The 22,204-nt window shown below is 43.1% G+C and overlaps 1 protein-coding gene across 1 annotated transcript; it reads right to left on the bottom strand.

Annotated features, from left to right (window-relative positions):
• Window positions 1-321: 321 nt before the first annotated feature.
• psmd9 (proteasome 26S subunit, non-ATPase 9) lies at window positions 322-21,886 on the bottom strand. The gene is made up of 6 exons (XM_070886347.1): window positions 21,733-21,886; window positions 16,004-16,106; window positions 14,357-14,550; window positions 12,687-12,788; window positions 5,790-5,878; window positions 322-1,222 (listed from the first exon to the last, which is right to left on the bottom strand). The coding sequence occupies exons 1-6, from the start codon at window positions 21,850-21,852 to the stop codon at window positions 1,195-1,197; spliced, it is 636 nt and encodes a 211-aa protein (XP_070742448.1). The 5' UTR covers window positions 21,853-21,886; the 3' UTR covers window positions 322-1,194.
• Window positions 21,887-22,204: the final 318 nt, after the last annotated feature.

A 22,204-nucleotide genomic window follows, 5' to 3' on the forward strand; every position in this document is an offset into this window, starting at 1 on the left:
GCTCCTTCTGTGCTGTACTATTCTATGATTCACAAAGGTAGCATTTTGTAAATAAACAGCAGATGCTCAAATTATGTTTTGCTTTCTCAAGCATTAGTTTGATTTATAAGTAAAGACTGTTAAAACCAGATTAGATGTATAATGGTTCACTGTGATGTTGCGGTAGGTTAACCACAGTTTTGGGCGCTGGATTAGAATGTGGCTCAAATGAATGCAACACAAAAGTCCTTCCCCACCCCACCGCGACTATCAAGAATCGTCAAAACTTGAAAACAATATTTTTCCTTTAAGGGAAAGAAATGATCAGCACATAACCTCATGTCAGGTGATTTGGCCATCAGCTGCATCATCTTTAATTCTATCAAATATATGATTTCCATACACTTCATCAAAACAATTATGGTAAACACGACCATATTTCTCACACATGGAATTTCTTATTTTTTTCATAAACTGCTCCTATATTTACATGAAATACAAATGAATATTCAGCATTTTGAAAGTGTAAAGTTCCCCAAAAAATTAACCAGTTTCAATAAACTGGTCACTTCAAACAACTGTGATGCTTAACACATTTCAAAGTCCAATAACTACATATTTCCATTTTCTTTATTTTAAAAACATAGCATTTTATTTTCGAAGATCAAAGCGTTTCATAAGTGTACTGAAAACACAACTGTGCACTTGACCTACTCCTGAAGCAGGTATTATACCAATAAAATGTCAAAATAATGTCCGGAGTTTGAAATCCACCCTTAACTGAGATTAGAAATTTACTACTCATTATGTCGGGGTGGGGGTGAGTGGGGGGACGGGGAGAGTGGAAATAAACAGCAAGAGGATTCAATTCAATCTTTCACACATTCTTTTATCATCTAATAAGAGTATGAGGCAACAGCTGTGAGAACCAGTCTCAATGCCTTCTCAGTTGAAGAATGACATGGTGACAGTAAACGATGATAGGGTTTAAAAGTAAATCTGAAAAGAAAAGTAACAATGTACAGAAAAAACTTTGTACAGAAGCTAAAAATATACCTTAATCCAAAAAAAGTCTGCTTTAAATTCAAGTTAGATGTATTCAAAACCTATGACTGAAATAGTTAATGTTCCCATGTCCAGATTTGTCTCTGATTTTCACATTACTGCGAGCATTTTGCAGTAGGTGAAGATTTTCTCAAGCTGAATCAACGGTGTTTAGTTCTGCAAAGGAACAATATTGCACCTGGAAAAAGAGAAATCGATCACGTGAATTATTTTCTGCTCAAATATTAAATGCTCTTCTGTAACAGATCTTGCATTACATATTACACTAACACATATTTTGGAAGCAAAGTGTATCAAAACATTTGAAAATTTGTCCAATGATCTCAGACATGCAAATACTAAGTACTACTCCAGGGGTTGAAGGCACAGTAGCCAGCTTGGAGTTTGCTGCCAACCCAAAAAACCCAACTCATCCAGCACCCATGGGGACAATCCCTGCCAGGTCACTGATCTGGGCTGATGGGGAGGTCAGCAAATGGAGGGGTGGGGGTGGGGGAGATAGATAAGAGAGAGAGAGAGGCTGCAATCAGGGCGGGGGAGGGAAAGAGAGGCCATGATCGACATGGGGGAAGCTGATGGCTTCCTGGAGAGGTCAGGGGGGAGCACTCTTGCTCCTCCTGGCTCACAAGTAGTGCTGAAGAAGGCATGTGTGGAGCCGGAAGCCCCCGCCTCCCTTTCATTGCCGGCTTTCCAGACCTCTGGGAAACCCGCGCAGCAGCAAATTTTAAATCGGGCTCCCAATTGCACGAGGGAGCTTGATTTAATGTTAATTAAGTGTCCCACTGTCAGATGCCAATACCCACCCTTGTAAAAAAAAAAGGCGGCAGGCACGTTCTCCATTTGTAACTCATTAAACCCCCACCATCTGTTATGAGGTGGTTAATATCAAAGCCAAAAAGTTACTTTTAAAGTTTTTTTTTAAATCATTGTGTATTCATGCAAGATGAAAAAAGGCAGAGACAATAGGCAATTAAAATGCTATTAAGCTAGTTTTGATATTATTTCCCCATAGACTTCAAAGAAATAAACAATTCATTAGCCAGTCTCGGGGAATCCTATTGTATTGGAAAGTCTTTATTCATTTCTAGCAAAGAATGGAGACAAATAAAAAAAAACACAGAGGCAAAGACATAGGCTCGCAGGTAGGTCTTCAAGCAGAAAGCTGCTAGGGCAAGCCTCTAGCCGGGCTCAGAAGTACCATGCAAGAGAGCAGTGATGAGTTGGTTTGTTTAAGCGAAGTAAGACAATCCACTGATGTGGGGAAGTGTAGTGTGTTCACTGTTGTGCATTATTACTCAAAGACAAGTTGTACTGATTGAACTAAGTGAATCTGATCATAACTGTTGGTCTGTTTGCTCACGTGAAATAAAGGAACCTAACATTTGTGTCAGGCCTCGTCTTACCAATTTTTATTTTAGGCCCGCCGACGAGACCGAAGAAACACATATGCGAAAGCCACAAACATTCAGTTCAGATCACAATGAGATACTATTGGTACGCCCCTGGGATATGCTATTATATAGTTAGGTATTCGGCAGTACGGACACATCCCTGAACACAACGTAATCAGATAGAACTGACTAGCATCACTGTACCCAAGAAAATATCACAGCTTGTAACACAGAACTTTGCAATTGAAAAAAAATTTAATTGTGCTTTGAATGTTATGAATCGGTAAATATTTAAAAGCAAAAAATATGCTTCAGAGTTGGTCAACTCTTATTGATTTCAGATACTTATTTTTAAACTCAAACTGAATTGATGGGATGACTTAAGAATTTAGCTTTTAATTACTTCTAAACAAATCTTCTAATTATCTCAATCTTAGAAAAAAGCAATGTTATTCATAAAACTATCAAGCCCTACAAAATTACCTCACAAACCTATTAGATAGTATATTAAACAAACACACAGATAACCAATCTGTCTTAAAAGATAGAAATATGAACAATTGCCCTTTCCTTTGAATGTTCTGATTTAAGGGGGATTATTAACATGCATCCAATTTTCTTTCATGATTCAGTGATGATGTCACTACGTTGCAAAAACACCGTAACGTCCATATGATGGCACTACAAGAAAGCATAAATATTCTGGGTTTTCTCCCTCTTTAGCAATAAAATCACCCCTTTAGTTCCATCTTGTAGCACACTGCACAAAGATGGGTGGGAAAGCAAATTGTGAGGAGGACACAAAAAATCTGTAAAGGGATATATACAGGCTAAGTGAGTGGGCAAAATTTGGCAGATGGAGTATAATGTGTGAAAATGTGAGGCATACACTTTGGTAGAAATAATAGAAAAAGTTATAATTTAAATGGAGAAAAATTGCAAGTGCTGCAGTACAGAGGGACCTGGGGATCCTTGTGCATGAAACACAAAAAGTTAGTATGCAGGCACAGCAAGTAATCAGGAAGGCAAATGGAATGTTGGCCTTTATTGCAAATGGGATGGAGTATAAAAGCAGAGCAGTCCTGCTACAACTGTACATGGTATTGGCAAGGCCACACCTGGAGTACTGTGTACAGTTTTGGTCTCCATATTTAAGGATATACTTGCATTAGAGACTGTTCAGAGAAGGTTCACTAGGTTGATTCCGGAGATGAGGGGGTTGACTTATGAAAATAGGTTGAGCCTATACACATTGGAGTTCAGAAGAATGAGATGTGATCTTATTGAAACTTATAAGATAATGAGGAAGGTCGACAAGGTGGATGCAGAAAAGATATTTCCACTCATAGGGGAAACTAAAACTAGGGGACATAGTCTCAGAATAAGGGACTGCCCTCTTTAGCTCAATTCAAACTGAGATGAGGAGGAATTTCTTCTCTCAGAGAGTTGTAAATCTATGGAATTCTCTGCCCCAGAGAGCTGTGAAGGCTGGGTCATTGAATATATTTAAGGCAGAGATGGACATGATTTTTGAGTGATAAGGGAGTAAAGGGTTATGGGGAGCAGGCAGGCAAGTGGAGCTGAGTCCATGATCAGATCAGCCATGATCTTATTGAATGGCGGAACAGGCTAAAGGGGCCAAATGGTCTACTCCTGCTCCTACTTCTTATGTTCTTATCACAGATTTAGAACAGGAAATGGCTTTTTTTTTATTAAAGATGACAAAATGTTCTCCAGTGATGTTATGAGGCAGTTGGCTTATAAAATATTTTTTTAATATGTGGAATTAATGTATTGTTAAATATATATTGGAGTGATCCTCACCATGATAGCCAATGTAACCCCACTTTTTAAAAAAGGAGGGAGAGAGAAAGCAGGGAATTATAGACCGGTCAGCCTGACCTCAGTAGTGGGTAAAATGATGGAATCAATTATTAAGGATGTCATAGCAGCGCATTTGGAAAATGGTGACATAATAGATCCAAGTCAGCATGGATTTGTGAAAGGGAGATCATGCTTGACAAATCTTCTGGAATTTTTTGAGGATATTTCCAGTAAAGTGGACAAAGGAGAACCAGTTGATGTGGTATATTTGGACTTTCAGAAGGCTTTCGACAAGGTCCCACACAGGAGATTAATGTGCAAAGTTAAAGCACATGGGATTGGGGGTAGTGTGCGGACGTGGATTGAGAACTGGTTGTCAGACAGGAAGCAAAGAGTAGGAGTAAATGGGTACTTTTCAGAATGGCAGGCAGTGACTAGTGGGGTACCGCAAGGTTCTGTGCTGGGGCCCCAGCTGTTTACATTGTACATTTATGATTTAGACGAGGGGATTAAATGTAGTATCTCCAAATTTGCGGATGACACTAAGTTGGGTGGCAGTGTGAGCTGCGAGGAGGATGCTATGAGGCTGCAGAGTGACTTGGATAGGTTAGGTGAGTGGGCAAATGCGTGGCAGATGAAGTATAATGTGGATAAATGTGAGGTCATCCACTTTGGTGGTAAAAACAGAGAGACAGACTATTATCTGAATGGTGACAGATTAGGAAAAGGGAAGGTGCAACGAGACCTGGGTGTCATGGTACATCAGTCATTGAAGGTTGGCATGCAGGTACAGCAGGTGGTTAAGAAAGCAAATGGCATGTTGGCCTTCATAGCGAGGGGATTTGAGTACAGGGGCAGGGAGGTGTTGCTACAGTTGTACAGGGCCTTGGTGAGGCCACACCTGGAGTATTGTGTACAGTTTTGGTCTCCTAACTTGAGGAAGGACATTCTTGCTATTGAGGGAGTGCAGCGAAGATTCACCAGACTGATTCCCGGGATGGTGGGACTGACCTATCAAGAAAAACTGGATCAACTGGGCTTGTATTCACTGGAGTTCAGAAGAGTGAGAGGGGACCTCATAGAAACGTTTAAAATTCTGACGGGTTTGGACAGGTTGGATGCAGGAAGAATGTTCCCAATGTTGGGGAAGTCCAGAACCAGGGGTCACAGTCTAAGGATAAGGGGTAAGCCATTTAGGACCGAGATGAGGAGAAACTTCTTCACCCAGAGAGTGGTGAACCTGTGGAATTCTCTAGCACAGAAAGTAGTTGAGGCCAATTCACTAAATATATTCAAAAGGGAGTTAGATGAAGTCCTTACTACTCGGGGGATCAAGGGGTATGGCGAGAAAGCAGGAAGGGGGTACTGAAGTTTCATGTTCAGCCATGAACTCATTGAATGACGGTGCAGGCTAGAAGGGCTGAATGGCCTGCTCCTGCACCTATTTTCTATGTTTCTATGATTCAAGCCCTGTTCACTGATGTTTACTGGAAGTTTCTACTCAAGTTATCTCAATGCATTGAAACATACCCCAACAATCCTCTTCCACTCCATCGCTGAGGTGTGAGACCGATGTGAACATTCTGTCCATTTCGAATAATTGTTATGCTTAGAGGTTTCTGTAAAAGCCAAGAGGTAAATCAGTTTATATTCCCCATCAGTGGGATAACATATTCATTTGGTAAACCAAGTCTGATATTGCATTTCCATCTTATAAATGTGAAATCAGAGCAATGTGAAAAGTTAATTATTTTCATAGTTTAACATGAAGAAATTAGCCTTCAAAAAGGAATATCGCACTACCTTAATTTCTCAAAAAAATCCAAGTCAATTTTATTTGACAAAATTTAATTTGTTTTGCCGTTTTGCAAAAATCAAATTTGTTTGAAACCAGGGAGAGAGAAAATTACTTGCGTTTATATAGTGCTTTATCGCATCTTCCAGAAATATTTCAAAGCATTTCACATATGATGAACTACTTTGAAATGCACTGATGGTTATGTAAGCTTACACTGCAGCCATTTTGTAAACAGTAAGGGCCCAAGTTTTCACACGGTAAAAAACGGGCGCCCCTCTGAGCTGGGCGCCCGTTTTTCGGGCCTAAAACTGCGCCGGAAAAAAACCTCACGATTCTGGAGAGCCCTGCAGCTCCTTGTCTGTTTGGCGCGGCGCCCAGGGGGGCGGAGCCTACACTCGCGCCGATTTTATAAGTGGGAGGGGGCGGGTACTATTTAAATTAGTTTTTTTCCTGCCGGCAACGCTGCGCGTAGCTGTTTAGTTTTTGAACATTTTTTAATAAAAGCACATTGCCATCAGCACATCAGCACTGATAAGGCTGCAGGAAGCCTCAGAAAGTTAAGGCAACTGATTCCGGATGACCTCCCCCTTTTGCCTACGGGAAATGGCTCCTCAATTTCTGAGGCTTCCTGCAGCCTTCTGTCTCCTTCCCTCCCTCCCTCCGTCCTGAACGGCTTCCTCCCCCTCCCTCCCTACCCCCCCCCCCCCCCCCCGCCTTCGGTCGCTCGCCCGCCGTCTGGAACGGCTCCCCCCCACCCCGGTTCGGTCGGTTGGGTCCCTCCCCGCCGTCTGGAACGGCTTCCCTGCATTCGGTCGGTCCCCTCCCTCCCGCCATCTGGAACGGCTTCCTCCGCCCCCCCCCCCCCCCCCCCCCCCCCCCCCCCGCGTTCGGTCGCTCGCCCGCCGTCTGGAACGGCTTCCTTCCCCTGGATTTATTTGTATAAGTATAAATAAGGATTTATTGTAGAATTTAATGACTTCCCTTCCCCCCCCCCCCCCCCCCCCACCTCGTTCTGGACGCCTAATTTGTAACCTGCGCCTGATTTTTTTATGTGTAGAACAGGTTTTTTCAGTTCTACAAAAATCTTCACTTGCTCCATTCTAAGTTAGTTTGGAGTACGTTTTCACTGTGGAAACTTTCAAATCAGGCGTCAGTGGCCGGACACGCCCCCTTTTGAAGAAAAAATTCTGTTCCAAAGTGGAACTGTTCTACCTGACTAGAACTGCAGAAAAAAAAATGTGGAGAATTGCGATTTCTAAGATAGTCCGTTCTCCACCAGTTGCTCCTAAAAATCAGGCGCAAATCATGTGGAAACTTGGGCCCTAAGATTCCACATGTGGCAATAAATTAATCTGGTGTTAGTTGAGGGAGGAATGCCGGCCAGGACACTGACACCCTGCTCTTTTTTGAAGCGGCAAATAGGACCTCCGTTTATTGCCCATCATAAAATCAGCACTTCCAACAATGTAGTGCATTCACATGCTGTGCTGGAGTTAACTCAACAACGTCAAACTTAGACCACTGACAATTTGTCCATAAAGTCCAGGCAACTCAGTGCTTTTTGTAATTCTCACTTCTGAGTCAGAAGGTTGTAGGTTCAAGCCTCTCTCTAGCAACTCGAGCGCATAATCTAGGCTGACATTTCATGTGGAGTACATAAGAACCTAAGAAATAGGAGGAGTAGGCCATTTGGTCCCTCGAGCCTGCTCCGCCATTCAATAAGATCATGGCTGATCTGATCATGGACTCAGCTCCACTTCTCTACCTGTTCCCCATAACCCTTTACTCCCTTATCGCTCAAAAATCTGTCTATCTCCGCCTTAAATATATTCAGTGACCCAGCCTCCACAGCTCTCTGGGGCAGAGAATTCCATAGATATGCAACCCTCAGAATAAATTTCTCCTCATCTCAGTTTTAAATGGGTGGTCCCTTATTTAAAGACTACGTCCCCTCGTTTTAGTTTCCCCCATGAGTGGAAATATCCTCTCTGCATCCACCTTGTCGAGCCCCCTCATTATCATAAGTTTCAATAAGATCACCTCTCATTCTTCTGAACTCAAATGTGTATAGGCCCAACCTACTCAACCTTTCCTCATAAGTCATCCCCCTCATCAACCTAGTGAACCTTCTCTGAACCGCCTATAATGCAAGTATATGCTTCCTTAAATACGGAGACCAAAACTGTACGCAGTACTCCACTGCTTTTATACTCTATCCCCCTTGCAATAAAGGCCAACATTCCATTTGCCTTCCTGATTACTTGCTGTACTGGCATACTAACTTTTTGTGTTATATGCACAAGGATCCCCAGGTCCCTCCGTACTGCAGCACTTTGCAATTTTTCTCCATTGAAATTATAATTTGCTTTTCTATTATTTCTGCCAAAGTGGATAACCTCACATTTTCCCACATTAAACTCCATCTGCCAAATTGGATACTCCTGGCCCAGTTTAGGTAGTCCGGTTCTGGGATGGATTTGAACCCAGAACCTGATTTATAGGACAGATTGAGCTAGGGTAACATCATAAAGTAGACAGTAAAATGAACAGTGCTCAAAAATATCTCTTTCTATCCTCGTCCATTTCCTGTTCTGGATCAGTAGTGGTAGGGAGAGTTTTGGAAATGAAAAAAAAAAATCTAAATATGATAAGTGTGCAACAATACACAGGTGCCACTATGAATTGAAAAATCTATGTGCTCAATTTATTCTTATACTTTTCTCTTGCTACTTTCTGTAAATTAACTTTTTCAGATCACGTTTGAAAATAGTAATAGATTTCTTACCAGTGCTTTTAGATCTGAAGCAACAGAATTTACTGCTGAGCAAATATATGGGAATAAAAATGTAAGACCTCTGCTAAATTTATCTACTGCTTCTAAGTGGCCATTCAGTAGGAGCATAGAATTACATAGAAATTACAAAAGGGAATCAGGATGTTCGGCACAATCATTTATCCTCCATATGAGCAGTAGTGTGAACCCCATGTCCGCCCTGTTCTTATATCCCTTTACTTCAACCACCTATCTAACCTATTCTTAAATGTTGACGTGGTCTTTGCTTCAATCGCCAACTCCAGTCGTGCATTGTACAGCCTCACAATTCTTTTTGCAAAAAAGATTTCCTGCTCTCTTATGTTTAATCATATCTATATGTCCTAATAATAGACCTTTCAATCACCAGAAGCAGTCTCTATCTACTCCATCTCATCCTTGCATAATTTTAAACACCTTGGTCTACAACCACTTTTCTCTTTGACAAATTTCTAATCTTGCCAGCCTATTTGGAAGGTGGGGAGAAAGAGGAGATGCCAAAATGAGAACGTTGCAATAGCACAGGATACGAGCGAATTAGAGATCAAATCATTACATACTGAAAGCACTTTCTCTAGCAGTTGGCTATAGAGAAGTGCTGGCAGAAGAGAGAGAGCAGGACACATGCCTGTCCCCTTCCTGCAACCTAGGTAGTGATGCAGGCTCAGCCAAAAGTTGAGAGAAAATACATTTCAAATGATTATACTTAGAATAAATTTGTGACAGGCCACATTTACATTATTTTTGAAAAAAATAAAGCTAAGGCCATTGAAGGCACAGGTACAACGTCCGAAATCCAGAACCCTTGGGACCGAGTCCGTTCTGGTTTTTAGGTTTTTCCGGATTTCAGACAAGAAAAACAAGTCTGAAATCTCGAATTCGTGCCAGCTTTTGAGTGGCGAGGTCCAAAATCCGGCAAAACCCCAAATCCAGCATGGATTCGGTCGAGGATTCCGGATTTCAGACTTGATTTTCTTGTCGAAAATCTAGAATCCTCCCCCTAATCCGTGCTGGATTTTGGGTTTTGCCTCAAAAACGTCCGGTTTTCGTACAATAATTTCAGATTCCGGATGACTCCATCAGCTATGCGCAAAATGTCTGGTTTTTGGACAATTCCGGTTTTCAGAGTTCCGTATTCAGGACGTTGCACCTGTATTAACACTATAATGTTTCAAAGACACCTTCAAAGCCTCCTTGATAAAGTGCTACATCCCCACCGGCATCTGGGAATCCCTGACCCAAGACAGCCCAAAGTGGAGGACGAGCATCCGGGGAGGGCGCTGAGTACCTCGAGTCTTGTCGCCGAGAGCATGCGGAAATCAGGTGCAGACAGCGGAAGGAGCGTGCAGTAAACCAGGCTCCTCACCCACCCTTTCCTTCAACCACTGTTTGCCCCACCTGTGACAGCGACTGTAATTCTCACATTGGACTCTACAGTCACCCGAGAACTCACTTTTAGAATGGAAGCAAGACTTCCTCGATTTCGAGGGACTGCCTATGATGATGTTGATGATGATGAACACTATAACAGCTATGCTGCTATCAGAAGCTTCTTATTAAACCTGAATCGGGGTCCTGCTCTCGTCTGCCAAAATTGCTCACTACTCTAGAATCCTTCTGGAATGCAAAGATAATCCCTAATTTCTACTCTCCACTTCTAACTGTCTTCTTAAATGCCACTCCACTGCCTCCTCCACCCTCACCTCCGACAACAAGTGTAAGGAACTCATGGAGTTCTTTGTCACTAAGTTTGAGAGCATCCATTCAGTTGCCTCTGCCACTTCCCTTCCTTCCCCAGCCCACCGGGCCAAACTTCTTCTAAGTTTCCCCCCGGCCTAGCCTTGAACTCACATCTTTCTCTAGTTTCTCATGACCTCTCTGCGCTCATCTTGTCCACGAGACCGACTTCCTGTTCCCTCGACCCTATTCCCAACAAACTGATCATCTAACTTCCTTTTCTGGCTCCAGTTAGCTGACATTGTTAACGGTTCTCTCTCCTCAGGTACTGTCCCTTTCAAGTCTGCCGTCATCAACCGTCTCCCAAAAAAACAGCCCTTGACCCCTCTGTCCTTGCAAACTACTGCACCATCTCCAACCTCAATTTCCTCTTCAAAGTCCTTGAATGTGTTGTCACCTCCCAAATCTGTGCACATCTTGCCCGCAACTCCATGATTCAATCACTCCAATCAGAGATCCGTCCTTGCCACAGTACCGAAACGGCTCTCATCAAAGTCACAAGTGACATCCTTTGTGACTGTGACAAAGGCAAACTATTCCTCCTCGTCCTTCTTGACTTGTCTGCAGCCTTTGACACGGTTGATCACTCCATCCTTCTCCAACGACTCTTCATCCTGTCCAGCTGGGTGGGACTGCACTCAACTGGTTCTATTCTTATCTATCTAATCGTAACCAGAGTATCAACCAGAATGGGCTTCTCTTCCCACTGCCGCAATATTACCTCTGGTGTCCCCCAAGGATTGATCCTTGACACCCTCCTATTTCTCATCGACATGCTGCCCCTTGGTGACATCATCAGAAAACACAGCATCAGTTTCCACATGTACGCTGATGACACCCAGCTCTACATCATAAGAAGATAAGAATTAAGAACAGGAGTAGGCCATCTAGCTCCTCGAGCCTGCTCCGCCATTCAAAAAGATCATGGCTGATCTGGCCGTGGACTCAGCTCCACTTACCCGCCCGCTCCCCATAACCCTTAATTCCCTTATTGGTTAAAAATCTATCACCACCACTTCTCTTGACCTCTCTACGATCTCTAAATTGTCAGACTGCTTGTCTGACAGAAGTGTTCTCCAATTAAATATTTCGAAGACCGAAGCCATTGTTTTCGATCCTCGCCACAAACTCCGTTCCCTAGTCACTGATTCCATTCCTCTCCCCAACATCTGTCTGAAGCTGAACCACACTGTTCACAACCCTGGTGTCATACTTGACCTTGAAATGAGCTTCCGATCATATTTCCATGGCATAACTAAGACCGCTTATTTCCACCTCTGGAACATCGCCAGTCTCCACCCTTGCCTCAGCTCATCTGCTGATGAAGCCCTTATACATGCTTTGTTACCTCTAGACTTGACTATTCCAACACACTCCTGGCTGGCCTCCTACATTCTACCTTATGCAAACTTGAGGTCATCCAAAACTCAGCTAACCGTGGCCTAGCTCGCACCAAGACCTGTTCATCCATTAGCCCTGTGCTCACTGACCCACATTGGCTTCCGGTTAAGCAACGGCTCGATTTTAAAATTATCATCCTTGTTTTCAAATCCCTCTATGGCCTTGCCCTTCCCTATCTCTGTAATCTCCTATAGCCCCTCCTCTAACCAGCACCCCCACCTCCAAGATATCTGCTCTCCTCCAATGCTGCCCTGTTGAGCATCCCTGATTATAATCATTCAACCACTGGTGGCTGTGCCGAGAGTTGCCTACTGCCTACGAGAGTTCCACGCTGTGGAATTCGCTGCCTAAACCTCTCCTTCCTTCTTTAAGATGCTCCTTAAAACCTACCTCTTTGACCAAGCTTTTGGTCACCTGTCCTAATTTCACCGTATGTGGTTCGTGTCTATTTTTAAAAATTGTCTCATAATGCTCCTGTGAAGCGTCTTGGGACGTATTACTACGGTAAAGGCATTATATAAAAGAAGTTATTGTTACTATTGTTGTTGAAACATATTTTGGAAACTGCAATAAGTTTAAGAGAAAAGATCATTTTAAATGTTTTTTAATTTTTTCAGAATGCAATCAAATATGATGAAAGGAGCAAAGTGTTTGTCACCAGTATGATATAGGAACTCACCCCTTCACTATGCTGGACCACCGTGGCAATATTTTGCAAGTTCTGGAAGTTCTCTGTATTTACAGAGCCAAATTCGATGATTTCATCACCAACCTGCAAACCCTAGGAGACAAGAGTAAGAGTCTGCATGTATAAAACTGCTTTCTACTCCAAACACCATTGTGACTTATGTTCCAATTAGTATTTGTGTAGTGATGTACTTGGAAATCAGTTTATCTCTATGGCCCTCAATCTCACTCACCACCACACATCTACTTCAAATATAACAAAGAATGAACAGATATTATTTTGTTCGTCACACAATGCACTGGATAACTGAATCATATGGTATACTATCATTTAATTTCCTTCCCATCTCTAATCTCCCTTTCCTCTCTAAAGATCTTGAATCAGTTGTCACCTCCCACATCTGTGTCATTTTCCCCATACTCCCTATCTGAATCTCTCCAATCAAATTTCCACCCCAACACAACACTGAAACAGGCCGAATTAAAGTCACACCACACCACCTTACTCCAACACCTCTCCTCCATTGTCCAGCTCAGTGGAATTGGCACTTTAACCTTTCCAATCATAATCAGAGCATCTCCAGCAATGGCTTCTCTTCCTGCCCTGCATCATTACTTCTGGAATTCCCCCAAGGATTTATCCTTGGCCCATCGCTGTTACTGCTCACCTTATATGTTCTCCCTTGACAATATCATCTGAAGACACAGGATCAGCTTCCACAGGTACAAGGGCGACATCCAAGTCTAATCTCTCCACCACCTCGCTCAACCCTTCCACTGCCTCTGCGCTGTCAGACTGCTTTTCCAACATCCAGTCTTGAAAGAGATGCAATTTCCACCAATGGCAAGACTGGCAGACCAAACTTACTGTCTCCGGCTCCAATCACAAACTCTGTTCCTTTATCACCAATTCCAACCCCTTCCCCAACCACTATCTCAGGTCGAACCAGACTATTCACAGGTTTGGCATCCTACTCAATTCCGAGTTGAGCTTCTAACCCCATCTCCTCTCCAGCACCAATATCACCTACTTCCACCACTGTAACATCACCCGTCAGCGTCCCTCCTCAACCTATCTGCTGTTGAACCTCTCATCCATGTTTTTGTCACTTCCAGACTTCACTGTTCCAATGTTCTCCTGGCTAGCCTCCCATCCTCCACACTGTAAACTTCAACTCATGCAAAATTCTGCTGCCTGTATTCTACCCTGCACCAGTCCCGCTATACTGGTTCCCAGTCCCTCAATACCTGCAATTTAAAATCCCTTTATGGCTTAAATCTCCTTAAGGATTTAAGGACAACTTGATTATGAATGGTCTGTTTATGGATCTTAGCAACAGCCCTGCACATAATTATAAGAAAGCATTATAATCTTAGTGCAAAATACAGATTGCCCTCAACTGAAATGATGGGATATCATTGTATGAAGGCTGCACAATATTAAATGGACTTGCATGTTTTATACAGCTGATCAGAATACTATGCAGTGCTTAATGGAAAATAAATATGCCAGTGACTTCTTTAAACATTTCAGATATAATAAAGCAACATTAGTTGACATTTTTTGCCAATGAAAAACTTCCGCGTGGAAAATAATTTGATATTGGATTTACTAGACATTGTAAAAATAATATTGGTACTTGTAGCTTTTTCTATACTTACTGCAATACTGGCAGGTGAGCCTGGACTAACAGTGTCTATTTTGGCAAAAGCAGATCTTATACTATTCTCTTGTTCCATTACTTCTTGATGCACTTGTGTCTCATCCATTCTATGCTTTTCCCTGTCACGTGCATGCAGTTGGTGTAGTCCTGCCTCAATCTGTTTCATCAAGGCTTTATGATCATTTTGTAGACCTTATAAAACAGAAAACATCCATAGCATATTTTCATAAGACTAGAGAAATGTTTGGGCACAGCAATACCTGCCATGAATGTCAGAGTTGTAGGCTTGCCTGCAATTTCCAGTGTGCCATCAATGGGAGGCAAAAAAATCAGGGATCAGGAACTTTTACACAAGGTACAATGATCTGCTGAGACAGAGTTTCAAAAATGTTCCACTCTTAAACAGTTATCTCTCACACTGATAAACACAAAAAATGCCAAAATATAATTTGTTTAATTCTTTAATTTAATCTCCTTTCACTGACTACTAAACCTCCTCTCTTGCAAAGAGACAGAGATGACCGTGGCTTTATTCACAGGCACTACCAATTCATTGTGTATTATCTTCTGAGAAAAAAACTTTGTGGGAAGGAGAGCTCATTTAATTCTTACCCAAGACAAAGCACTCAACCATCTTAAGGCACTCATTTACAAGCCCCATTCATGAACCAACAAAACTCCTAACATGAGGTAGACAAATTTAAATGACAACCATAGTTTCAATCTGAATTCGAAGTAGTCTACTCTCATAATTATAAGAACATAAGAAATAGGAGCAGGAGTAGGCCATAAGACCCCTCGTTCCTGTTCCGCCCTTCAATAAGATCATGGCTGATCTGATCATCGACTCAGCTCCACTTCCCCGCCCGCTCTCCATAACCCCTTATCCCCTTATCGTTTAAGAAACTGTCTATTTCTGTCTTAAATGTATTTAATGTCCCAGCTTCCACAGCTCTCTGAGGCAGCAAATCCCACAGATTCACAACCCTCAAGAAGAAATTTCTCCTCAGCTCAGTTCTAAAGGGGTGGCCCCTTATCCTAAGATCTAGTTCTAGTCTCCCCCTTAAGTGGAAACATCCTCTCTGCATCCACCTTGTCAAGCCCCCTCAATCTTATGTTTCTATGAGATCACCGTTCATTCTTCTGAATTCCAATGAGTAGAGGCCCAACCTACTCAACCTTTCCTCACAAGTCAACCCATTCATCTCCGGGATCAACAACTGCCTCCAAAGCAAGTATACCCTTTCGTAAATATGGAAATCAAAACTGCACTCAGTATTCCAGATGTGGCCTCACCAATACCCTGTGCAGCTGTAAGAAGACTTCCCTGCTTTTATACTCCATCCCCTTTGCAATAAAGGCCAAGATTCCATTGGCCGTCCTGATCACTTGCTGTACCTGCATACTATCCTTTTGTGTTTCATGCACAAGTACCCCCAGGTCCCACTGTACTGCAGCACTTTACAATCTTTCTCCATTTAAATAATAACTTGCTCTTTGATTTTTTTCTGCCAAAGTGCATGACCTCACATTTATCAGGCTTCAGATATTTTTTTTTGGACAGCACTTAAAACTGTTAACATTTATTAATAGCTAAATGCAACATAATTACATCACAATATTTTTCAAATATATCAATACTTACAAATGATATTATGTCGGGCTGTTCGAACTTCGTAAACATTAATATCTGTTCGTGGATATCCCTCAACATCAACTAAAGGTTCATCCATTCCAGCTTTGCTTTGCTGAAAGTCACAGGTTCAACAGCTACCATTAGTGTTAAAATGCAAATGAAACATTTGAAAACCATATTTTTTGGCTGGTTTTGTTCCTTTTCCATGCTTACTTGTCATTTACTACCGGATTTAAAAGAGATTGGCAAAAGAGTCAGACATTTTTTCCCCCACAGCAAGTTGTTGTGATCTGGAATGCACTGCCCGAAAGGATGGTGGAAGCAGATTCAATAGTAACTAACATTCAAGTGATTTGGATATATGCTCGAAGGGAAACAATTTACAGGGCTATGGGGAAAGAGCAGGGGAGTGGGATTAATTAGATAGCCTCCTTCTGTGCTCTATCATTGATTGTATGATATATATATACACACACACACACCAATGCAAGATACTCATGAAACAGGCTGTCCTGGCTTTATCAATATTTACTCATCATCATCAGGCACTTCATGCCACTGAATAAAATAAACAATTCAATGATTTAAGCAACAAATGGCACATCAATGTGCTGCTACACTATAAAATGCAACCCTGGATCATGAATTTACATAATGGAAGTAAATTAGTAGGTATGGTAGACTGGAAATTAGATACATTCAGTTTGTCCATGTTTGATTATGTAGTCACACTCGTTAAATGTAAGCATTGAATTCTAATGCCAAAAACACATACTATTTAGAGAGTTTGACAGGCTTCACAACCTCTTAGTCTGGGAACTTAAATGTCCACATGTTTATCTAATTATGGTTTGTACAGCAATAAGCTGGAAAGCTTTCGGCCCAGTCAGCCAGTGGCTCAGTTGTTGGCACGCTTGCCTCGGGGTCAGAGGGCCCAAGTTTCCACATGATTTGCGCCTGATTTTTAGGAGCAACTGGTGGAGAACGGACTATCTTAGAAATCGCAATTCTCCACATTTTTTTTTCTGCAGTTCTAGTCAGGTAGAACAGTTCTACTTTGGAACAGAATTTTTTCTTCAAAAGGGGGCATGTCCGGCCACTGACGCCTGATTTCAAAGTTTCCACAGTGAAAACGTACTCCAAACTAAAGTAGAATGGAGCCAGTGAAGATTTTTGTAGAACTGAAAAAACCTGTTCTACACATTAAAAAATCAGGCGCAGGTTACAAATTAGGCGTCCAGAACAAGGTGGGGGGGGGGAGGGGGGGAAGGGAATTCATTAAATTCTACAATAAATCCTTATTTATACTTCTACAAATATTATACAAATAAATCCAACCTGAATAAACATTTATAAGCCAAGAAAAGATTAAATAAACCATCTTCCTACCTGTGTGAAAGTGCTTCAGCCAGGGAGAATTCTGCAGCCGTTCATGCCGCTGACCGGGAAGGGGGGGGGGGGGAGAAAGCCATTCGTGTCGCTGAGCGGGAGGGAGAGAGGGGGAGAGAGGGGGAGGGGGAGAGGGGGAGGGAGCGGGTGTCGGGTCTGGTCCGGAGGCAGGGGGGAGTGGGTGTCGGGTCCGGTCGGGGGCGGGGGGGAAGCAGGAGCTGGCCGTGGGAGGAGCCTTATTCACGCAGCCCCAGTGAGGCCATTCAGCCAGGGCTAGGGGCTGCGTGCTTCGGGCCCCTCCCAAACAGTTCGGCGCCTGGAGCTACTGCACTTGCGTGCCGACTGTAGCGCGCATGTGCAGAGGTCCCGGCACTGTTTTCAGCGCAGGGACCTGGCTCCGCCCCCCCACAGCTCGTGCTGGCTGCACCGAGGGCCAGAGGACCTGCAAGTAGGTGGAGAATACCGAGGATTTTTTTAAGCGCCGTTTTAGGCGCGAAAAACGGGCGCCCAGCTCGGAGGGGCGCCCGTTTTTTTTCTTGTGGAAACTTGGGCCCAGAAGGTTGTGGGTTCAAATCCACTCCAGAGACTGGAGCACAAAAATCTAGGCTGACACTCAGTGCAGTACTGAGGAAGTGCTGTACTGTCGGATGTGACGTCTTTTGGTTGAGACGTAAACCGAGGCCCCATCTACTCTCTCAGGTGGACACAAAAGATCCCATGGCACTATTGTGAAGAAGAGTAGGGAAGTATTCACCAGTGTCCTGGTCAATAATTCTCCCTCAATCAACATCACTAAAACAGATTATTTGGTCATTATCACATTGCTGTTTGTGGGAGCCAGCTGCACCCAAATTGGCTGCCACGTTTCCTACATTACAATAGTGACTACACTTCAAAAAAATTAATCGTAAAGCGTTTTAGGACCTCCAGTGGTCTTTAAATGCACTATATAAATGTAAGTTTTTCTTTCAATCTTCATTTCAGAAAATGCTTCTCAACATGCGGATCAGAGGAAGGAAGCAAAGGGTAATGATTGATGGGTGTTTGTGACTGGAAGGCTGTTTCCAGTGGGGTTCCGCAGGGCTCAGTACTAGGTTCCTTGCTTTTTGTGGTATATATCAATGAATTAGACTTGAATGTAGGGGGTATGATTAAGAAGTTTGCAGATGATACAAAAATTGGCCGTGTGGTTGATAATGAAGAAAAAAGTTGTAGACAGCAGGATGATATCAATGAACTGGTCAGGTGGGCAGAACAGTGGCCAATGGAATGGGAGGGCTAACAAGGCAAGGGAATACATATTAAATGGTAGGACACTGAGAAGTCTATTATGAGGGGCCTAGACAGAGTGGATAGGAAGGACCCATTTCCCTTAGCTGGGGGGAGGTCAACAACCAGGGGCATAGATTTAAAGTAATTGGTAGGAGGGTTAGAGAGGATTTGAGGGGACATTTTTTCACCCAGAAGGTGGTGGGGGCCTGGAACTCACTACCTGAAAGGATGGTAGAGGCAGAAACCCTCACCACATTTAAAAAGTACCTGGATATGCACTTGAAGTGCCATAACCTACAAGGCTACGGACCAAGAGCTGAAAAGTGGGATTAGGCTGGATAGCTCTTGGTCAGCCGGCATGGATTCCCTCTGTGCTGTAAATTTCTATGATTCTATGAATATGTAAATAAAGAATTTAATTTTTCAAAACTCTAGAAAAAAGTCTATTATGAAATGTCATTGATACATAGCTGCTAATCGTTCACTTTTGGAGTGGACAATCATATTTCCAACCCCTTTCGTGCTGCTGCCGCGAAAATGGAGGATTTGGAGACCACTGCAATACACTCGCTTGCACGTTGTTGCCATTTTGTTTTTGACCAAGCTTTGTGCGAGAGAAAATGACAGCCTCACATTCCCCTCCTCGCACAGCAAGCATGCGCATAAGAACATGCAACCAGTTAGATAACGAAATAATAACTACAAGCTAACTAGACACTGCTAGACATAAAATGAACAATTTGAATTAGTAATTTCACCGTTGCGCTCGCCCAGTAACTTCACCCTTTACAAAGTTGGCGGAGTACAGCTAGACTGCATCTGCCGGCTCATCAGAGCTGTTTATTTCAGGCATGCCCTGTGATCCCGTGACACTTGCATTGTGCTGGAACGTACCACACCCCACCGAATGGCTTTGTGTCTGAGAGTTGACACAGCGTTGACACAGCATTGTCCTGACTGTGCAAATGAGTGACGCAGCGAAAGGAAGGCAGCAGTATCATGGGAAATATCAGAGGTTTGTTTTCCCCCTGCATGTGGACAGAGTCACACAACGTACACACTCTCCCCCACAGGGAGAATCACAGAAAAGGCATGGGGCAGAGATGGATGGTGGCCCAGCTAAAAGCAAAAACAAACCAAGAACATGAAAGAGAACATGAACCACTGAGGATTTGTCGTCCCTAAATCGTCTGTTTTCCAAACTCCTCTATGAACATAGGTTGGATAAGAACATGCCCTCTGGAGAAGTGTGAGATAATGCATTTGGGGAGTGCCAACAAGGCAAGGGAATACACATTTAATGGTAGGACACTGAGAAGTGTAGAGGAACAAAGGGACTTTGGAGTGCATCTCCACAGATCCCTGAAGGTAGCAGGACAGATAGATAAGATGGTTAAGAAGGCATAGAGAATACTTGCCTTTATTAGCCGAGGCATAGAATACAAGAGCAGGGAGGTTATGCTTAAACTGTATAAAACACTGGTTAGGCCACAGCTAGAGTACTGCGTGCAGTTCTGGTCACCAAATTACAGGAAAGATGTGATTGTACTAGAGAGGATACAGAGGAGATTTACAAGGATGTTGCCTGGACTGGAGAATTTTAGCGATAAGGAAAGATTGGATCGACTAGGGTTGTTTTCTTTGGAACAGAGGCAGCTGAGGTGAGACTTTAGAGATGTATAAAATTATGAGGGGCCTAGACAGAGTGGACAGGACAGAGCTATTTCCCTTAGCAGAGGGGTCAACAACCAGGGGACATAGATTTAAAGTAATTGGTAGATTTAGATGGAATTTGAGGAGACTTTTTTTCACCCAAGGGGTGGTGGGAATCTGGAACTCACTGCCTGAAAGGCGGAAACCCTCACCACATTTAAAAAGTACGCAGACATCCACTTGAAGCGCTGTAACCTACTAGGCTAGGGACCAAGAGCTGTAAAGTGGAATTAGGCAGGATAGCTCTTTGTTGGCCAGCACGGACACGATGGGCTGAATGTAATTGATACATAGCTGCTAATCGTTCACTTTTCGAGTGGACAATCATATTTCCAACCCCATTCGTGCTGCTGCCGCGAAAATGGATGATTTGGGGACTACTGCAATACTCAGCAGTTCACTCGCTTGCACGTTGTTGCCGTTTTGTTTTTGCTTCTGACCAGGCTTCGTGCGAGAGAAAATGACAGCCTCACATTCCCCTCCTCACACAGCAACCATGCACATAAGAACATGCAACCAGTTAGATAACAAAATATTAACTCCAAGCTAACTGAACACTGTTAAACATAAAATGAAGAATTTGAATTAGTAATTTCACTGTTGTGCTCGCCCAGTGACTTCACCCCTTACAAAGTTGGGGAGTACAGCTAGACTGCATCTGCCGACTCAACAGAGCTGTTTATTTCAGGCATGCCCTGTGATCCCATGACACTTGTGGTGGAATGTACCACACTCCTCCGAATGACTGTGTCTGAGAGTTGACACAGCAGACTCTGTGCAAGTGAGTGAAACAGCGAGAAAGGCAGCAGTATCATGGGAAATGTCAAGAGATTTGTTTTCCCACTTCATGTGGACAGAGTCACACAACGCACACACCCCACCCTCACACCCACAGGAAGAGTCACACAAAAGTCATGGGGCAGAGATAGATGGTGGCCCAGCTAGAAGCAAAAACAAACCAGGAACATGAATCACTGAGGATTTGTCGTCCCTAAATCATCTGTTTTACAAACTCCTCCATGAACATAGGTTGGAAAAGAACATGTCCTCCCCAATAGCAGAGGATTGACTCAAACCGAAATCCAATGTCTTAAAAAAGGCATTTAACTTAAGTTGCATTGAGGCAGTGTCCTTAGTCAGGGCTATTCTTCAGTTGCAGGTTGTTTTTTTAAAGTTAAGTTATCAGCTTTTCCGAGTTTGGTGGGTTGAAACGAGGTGTGCATGTTTAGTGCCAAACAAACCGTGCATGTACACAACGTCTGGCAAACAGCCTCCAGCACTGGCACTGCTCTCTCATACCCAGCAATGGAAGCAGCTCGATCCCCGAGGGCACTGTACAACCGAGACTTCCCTTAAGCACTCACCGCCTCTAAAATGTCATAGTAAGCTTTGATCTGCGCCTCGATGATATCTTTCTTTTTCACCAGTTGCTGCACGTCGACCGCCATCACTGATCCGCTCTGCGACTCCTCGTCCGACATCATCCTGCTGACAGAGTACGGCTCTCGACAGCGGCTCGTTTCAGCGCGTCAAAACGCATAGTTCAAAATACAAGTGCCATAGGTGGATGGAAGCCTCATTGATTGCGGCTGTCTGTGAAAATCCGGAAAATAGTTTGGCTCAATCGTTTAATTTAAATATTATTCGCTATGTTCATTTTAACGAGTTGTAAATCAGCTTAACAAACTGAAAATTAGCAACCTGAAACTGTAGGATTATGCCTCTGTGAACCTTTGATGTTGACTAAATATTCTTGCTTTTCACCTCTCCCACCCCATTAGTTTAGAAACAGTAGGAGCAGTAGTAGGCCATTCGGCCTTTCGAGCCTGCACCTGC

Source organism: Pristiophorus japonicus, chromosome 8 (genome assembly GCF_044704955.1).
Source record: "Pristiophorus japonicus isolate sPriJap1 chromosome 8, sPriJap1.hap1, whole genome shotgun sequence".
Lineage (NCBI taxonomy): Eukaryota > Metazoa > Chordata > Chondrichthyes > Pristiophoridae > Pristiophorus > Pristiophorus japonicus.